This window comes from Pyrus communis, chromosome 10, assembly GCF_041283825.1.
Source record: "Pyrus communis isolate YQ-2024b chromosome 10, ASM4128382v1, whole genome shotgun sequence".
NCBI classification, from domain to species: domain Eukaryota; kingdom Viridiplantae; phylum Streptophyta; class Magnoliopsida; order Rosales; family Rosaceae; genus Pyrus; species Pyrus communis.
Window position 1 is genome coordinate 9000294 of NC_142574.1, and position 6574 is coordinate 9006867.

General features: G+C 42.6%; 1 protein-coding gene across 1 annotated transcript; it reads left to right on the top strand.

Annotated features, from left to right (window-relative positions):
- The first annotated feature begins 754 nt into the window (after positions 1 to 754).
- Positions 755 to 1117, top strand: LOC148693480 (uncharacterized). Its single transcript, XM_088678025.1, has one exon. It carries the CDS (start codon positions 755 to 757, stop codon positions 1115 to 1117), a length of 363 nt encoding a protein of 120 aa, XP_088534151.1.
- Positions 1118 to 6574: the final 5457 nt, after the last annotated feature.

Sequence of the window (6574 nt, forward strand, 5' to 3'; positions counted from 1 at the left end):
TTACAATTTGTTTTGTTTCCAAGTATTCATTTTAGTTTAAATTCGTCCAAATCCAATTCCCCCCTATTTCGTTGAAGTCTTAGTCTTAATCTTTCTTATTTTTAGTTTTGCTTTCTTCGAGCATTAAATAGTGTTTTATATTGTGTTTTTATGTTTTTAAGTCAATTTAGAAGGTTTTAGCAAGCCCTCCTAATCCCCGGTCTAGAACGATCCCTCACTTATCCATTCTACTACAATTGTCAAACGAGGGTTTAATTTGAGTGTCAAGTAATTCTCACACCACCGACAACCTGAAAATTCTCAGCTCAATCTACGAAGACATCTGTGGACACCATTCTGGACGCCGCTCCCTGAAGCAAAAAGCTTTCAACGCTAGTTATTACTAGCTAACTATGCATCAAAATGCCAATGAGTATGTACAAAGGTGCTACAGCTGTCAGGGCTTCAAGCCCGTGCCCGTACTACCTGCTAGTGAACTCCACTCGCAGATAAGCCCTTAGCCATTCATGCAGTGGGCAATTGACTTGGTATGACCAATGCCGCCTGCTACTAGGGGGTAGAGGCATAATGATTGTAGCGACTGACTACTTCACAAAATGGGTTGAAGCTAATCACATGACTACAACTACCCAGACGGACATAGAGCGCTTCATATGGAAGAACATCATCTGCTGCTTTGACATCACACACTCCATCGTTATCGACAATGGTCCGCAGTTCATGCGCAAAGACTTAGAGAAATTCTTCAAAAAATATGGCATCATGCAGCATATGTACGCCACGATATCCGCAGAGGAATGGGCAAGTTGAGTCGTCCAACAAAACCATCCTCAATTGCCTTAAGAATACCCTCTCAGACAAGAAGTGCAAGTGGCCAAATGAGCTCCCTGGTGTTCTATGGGCATATCGCACCACTAAAAGACAAGCAACTAGCGAAACTCCATTCTCCTTGGCATATGGTTCTAAGGTAATCATTCCTCCTAACGCTGTAGTGCCAAGCATCAACACTGTACTGTCGAATTTCGAGCAGAATGAAAAAGAGATGGCCACAAATTTAGACCTGGCAGAGGAAGAGCGCGAGAAGGTTATCACCTGCATTACAACTTATCAGCAGTAGTTCCTCTCCAACTACAACAAGAGGGTGAAAATCCGGCAGTTCGAGCCAGGAGACTTAGTCCTCATAAAAGCCTTCATCACTGCTCGACAGGAAGGCTAAAAAAAGATGGCTCCCATCTGGGAAGGTCTGTACAAAATCAGCTGAGTAAGCGGAAGGAACAGCTACACCCACACCACTATGAGCGACAAAGAAATCGACAGGCAATGGAATGCCTACAACCTAAGAAAGTACTACGTGTGACCTCCCACCATTCCTTGGAGCCTATTCAAGACAAAAAAGTTTGAAAACTTAAGTAGCTCGACGAACAAGACCTCGCATGCCGCGAATTATTAGTTGTTATGCCATTACTGCCTACGAGCAAGCCTGAGCCGCATAAACAAACTAACCAACCCTGTGACAAGCAGAAGACACCCTCTACCCTGTAAACATGGCGTAAGCTCTTCAGCAGAGAAGGTAAACTAATTCCTCAACCACATTTGTGATAAGCAGAAGACGCCCTTTGCCCGTTCAGACATGGCGTAAGCTTTCCAATGCAAGAGGGTAAACTAATTCCTCAACCACCCCTGTGACAAGCAGAAAACGCCCATCTGCCTGTTCAAACATGACGTGTGCTTTCCAATACGAGAGGGTAAACTAATTTGGAATATCCAGACGTGGATGGGTGGTACAACTGCTCAGTTTCCCCTTAATATAGCGACTCCCTTAGCTAGACGACTCCCAAAATTAGCCACGATAATCCTTCCCCTATAATAGACTTAGCCAACTGAAATATTCAATTTTGCGAGATCCCGGGTTTCTAACCGAAAAGGACGCTAAGTGTAGGACCCCTTCCCATGAAAGAGTTCACGTAACAAGATGGTTCATCCTCGACGTGCAAATCTTTATAAAGTGACTTGGTTTTAAAGTGTTGCAATACTAATTAAGCGACCTGCGGAATCAAGTTGCGACTCAGAAGGATATGGCATCTGAGGCGAGATCTCGCCTACACTTCATGCCTAAAACACCTCCGAGAGCTAGGGACGATGCTTGAAGTGGTTATGCAGGTCGTTTACTTCTGTAAGTAAAATGTCGGCCGACGACCCAACGGTTGGCAGCCCAAGGCAATCCGTAAACCAAGACTTACGCCTACTATGACTACGCAGACTCGCCTACTTACTTAAAAGCAGCGCTTCCGATAAACAATTTATGGTATAAGTTTTGCTGGAGCAAAGTCGAGGCACGATTGTAGTAGTTACGCATACCGTCTTTGCTTCCTACGAGAAGCATGAGTCTGACCAACAACTTTATAAGTTAAAAACTTTGCAACATGCCTCGGGAGGGCCAATGCTCGAGAAGCCACTGGAAAGCCGAAATACAACCATAGAGGCTACACGAACTCCTCTGCTTTCCACGAGAAGCACGAGTTCGGCCGTCGGCCCTATAGGTTAAAAATTTCGTAATACACCCTGGGAGAGCTAAAGCTTATGAAGCCATCCAAAGTCGAGATTCATAACTATAGTAGCTACGCAAACTCGCCTGTTTCCTAACGAGGCAACGAGTTCGACCGCCAGCTCTATAAGTTAAACATCTCGCATTTTTCCTTGTGTAGGTAAAGTTTTATGAACATCAAAGCCAAAACTGAAGCCTAAAGTGACCACGCGAGTCAACTGCTCCATCGAAGTAACCAACGCAACCACCCATCCTACATCAAAGTTTTGCAAGTCGCCTCCATCAGGCAAGGCTCCAGAAGCCCAAAAAGCCGAAGCTAAAACCTAAGTGGCGACAGATGATCGACTGTTTCACTGAAGCAGCCTACCTAGTAGCTCGTCCTACGGTGAAAAGCTTCACAAATAGCATGGCGAAAAAGAAAGATAAAGCAAAAACAAGGAAATTTGTTTATTAAATTTCTAGCAAATTGATAAACCAGCTTGAAGGCCAACAAAGTTCAAGCAAAACAAAACAAAAAGGAAAAGAAGAAAACTCCTAAGTCTAAGTAAACAGACTACTCATTGGCAGCTTGCGCAACCACTGGTTCCTCGACTGCCACGCTTTCAGCAGCCGCATCGCTCCTAATAACCAAAGCTTCCATCAGCTCATCCTCAACCGCCCTTGCCTGGACTTCCTAACCCTCAATTACTCTACCAAAGGCAGCCTCAAATGAGAAATTGAGCAGATCAACTGGAGAAATGGAAAAAGTCTCGAAGTCCTTCTCGGAAAACTCATAATCCGACGGCCTGCCCTGAAGATGGTCTACATAGCCAAGCTTGTTGAAATCGGCCTGACAAAAAGCAAGCGCCACTTCGTGACCAACTTTCTCAATCTTCAGCTGCACATTCTCCTCAACAAGCCCAGTGTGAGCACCCTACAGCTCATCTAGTTCCTTTCTCAGGTTCTTGCTAGCAGGCAACACATATCGTAGATCCACTTCCTTGGACTTAAGTTTACTGGCAACCTCTTTGAGACGAGACACTTCAACATGCAAGAAGATAAGCTCTTCATCCTTGGCAAAACAAGCAAATTGTAACTCCAAATTGACACGCTCAAGGTCCTTGACCACCGAAGAAACACGACTGACTTCCTTCTTTACAGCTTCCAACATCGCCTGAGTTGCACTAAGCCTAACATTCAAATGGGTGACTTCCTGATGAGCGATCTCCAGCTGCAAAGAAGTGGAGGCAGAGACATCAGACCCTTTCAAAATGGCAAGTTCATATTTGAGCTTGTCGATTTTTTCAGCAGCCGAGCGAAACTGAGCCATCAACCCCACTTTGGCCTCCTTAGCATACTTGACAGCTTCCTGATCAATGCATATAGACTCAACTGCCAGGATCAAAGTCTTATGCATTGTAGCAATCAGGGATGACCTTATCGAGTAGGCATGATGATAGGAGCATATTCATGCGACTTAAATGGCTTGTTCTCGTGCATTTACGTTATGTTTCTTTAGTTATTTTAGTCCTTTATGCTTCTTTTGTGTGTTTTCAGGTTCTAAGGGCAAAGTATGTAAAAGGATGCCTTTTGGAGCCTTTTGGAGCAAATTAGAGATTAGAATGGATATCATATGCTTGGAGCCAAGAGGATGGACGAAATTGAAGGATTCCTCCTCCATTGCAGCCACATGCACATTCAATCATTCACACCAAAACCTTGCACATGCTTTCCCATTTCATTATTCATTCACCTTGCAGCCACTCCACATGCATTTCTAGCTTTTCCTTTGCATTCCCCCTTTAATCAACACATGCATCCACTCACCAAGAAATCATTCATTCCACATGCACCCAAAACACCACCAGAAACCATCATTGCACCACAATGCAGCCACATGCACTTGTTCCTCTAACATTTCAGCCACTTGCACTCCCATTCTCTCCCAAAACCATGCACATGCCTTCTCCTTGCATTTCCAGCCATTCCACATGCTATTTCAGCCACATGCACTCATAATCATTCAACCAACATGTGCACATGCAACCTAGCTGTCATGTTCCCCCCATTTCACTTATAAATACTCATTCATACACATCCATTCACCACAGAAATAAGGCCTTTGTGCCAGAAATTCATCCATTCCAAACACTCTTCCATAAACTCATCCATTGCAGAAATGTAGACATAAAACCACCCTTGTGCCGTGCCTTCCCTATTAATCCAAACACCACTCCCCAAACCATTCACACCATCAAACTCACCTTAGACCTTGTGCCACAACGAAGAGGAAGAGAAGAGTGCCTAAACGTTCATACAATTCAAGTTTGAGTTGTTGGAATGTTTAGGTGTTTCTTTGATTTCAATGTTTAATTTCAATGCTCTTTGTTTTGTACGAATGAGGAATGGATGATAAGAGGGCCTAAACGTTCATACAATTCAAGTTTGAGTTGTTGGAATGTTTAGGTGTTTCTTTGATTCTCTTTGTTTTGTACCATGAGGAACTAAACCCCCCTTGGTTAGGGGGTGATTCAAATATATCTTTATGCTTGCATTTTGATTTGAATACTTCTAATTGCGTTTCATAAGTTGTGGATTCAATTCGTTTAACTGTTTGATTGATAACTTATTTATGTATGTTCATTGAGAGTGCACACTTAATTTTCATGCATGAATATGACGCTAGAATATAAGTGAGTTTCACCTAATAGTTACGAACTTATATTCACAAGTAGTGGAGGTTGCTTATAAACAATCGCGTTAAACAAATTCTTGGCATAAGTTTCATGCGTATTCCATAGTAACGAATGCCTCGTCAACACTTATAATTTTCATAGAGCGTAATGATTCTTGCTTGTACCTCTTCTATGCATTCATGTTGAGGACTTGTGGGGAATGTTTTGAATTGTTGTATGCGCTAACCCATCCAATTCAATAACGTTAGGAAGATTTGAAGGTTAATTAGTGCATCACGGTTAACCCGGGGTGTTGAGTTTCATGGTTTATTGAAATGCAATTGGAAATCATTTTATTATGCAAGTGTAACATATGTGAAGATGAACCCCTTAGCTAGCATTCATTCATTTCAATTCCATTCAATTCTATCACACATTCACATTTACATTTTGCTTTAATTTACAATCTGTGCAATTTAATTTAATTTCGTATAAACCTCAATCCCCCTTTACTTTATTGTCCAATTTAGTTAGAAAGTGTCTTAGTTTATGTTTCTAAGTGTTTTGATTCAATTTATTTCCCAATTTCGTCCAAATTCACCAAAGTGCTCAAAACTGCCCAGAAAGTGATTTTAAGGCAGTTTTGAGTGTTTTGGGTGATGTTTGAGTCTTTTGGTTTGATGTTTGAGTCTTTTGGTTTGTCTTAGTGTTTTAAAGCTTAGTTTTGCATTCTTTGAGTCTAAGTTAGTATTTCATATTGTTAGTTTACGTTTTTGAGTCAAATCCAAGTGGTTAACAATCCCTCCTAATCCCCGGTCTAGAACGATCCCTACTTATACATATACTACAATTTGACGAAAAGAGGGTTTAATTTGTGTGCGTATAAATCACGCATCACATGACACTTCACAAAGGAGTCTAAGCGGATGACAACTTTCCCAACACTGTCAACTAACTTAGCACATGAATTAACGTCCTCAAACAGGTCAGCCTTCAGCAACGCATAAACCTCAGGAAACTCTCCAGCCTTAGACTCGGTGGATCTCTCACAACTGCCCATGTGAGCAGATTTCCCCTTCTCAGCAGACAAGTCAGTCACGGTGGAAGGAGAAACAGGCCCATACACCACCTTAGTAGTAGAATCCACCTTCCAGCTCTTCATAGCGGCGAGCCTCTCAAAAGTGGAACCAGACATAGCTTCTAATGGACATTTCGATACAAACCTGGACTTCAGAGACACCGCCGAACCCTTCTGCTGGGCAAGTCTCTCAGCAATTGATGCGGTCACGTTTAAAGCAGTAGGTTTCACAGGCTCAGGCTCAATGGTCTTCTTCACCCCCTTGGGGGAAGTTAGATCAATGAAAAACTTCTCAGC

What these genes read in the sequence shown, in the direction of transcription:
- LOC148693480 (XM_088678025.1), top strand. Translation starts at nt 755, where the DNA reads ATGGCATCATGCAGCATATGTACGCCACGATATCCGCAGAGGAATGGG.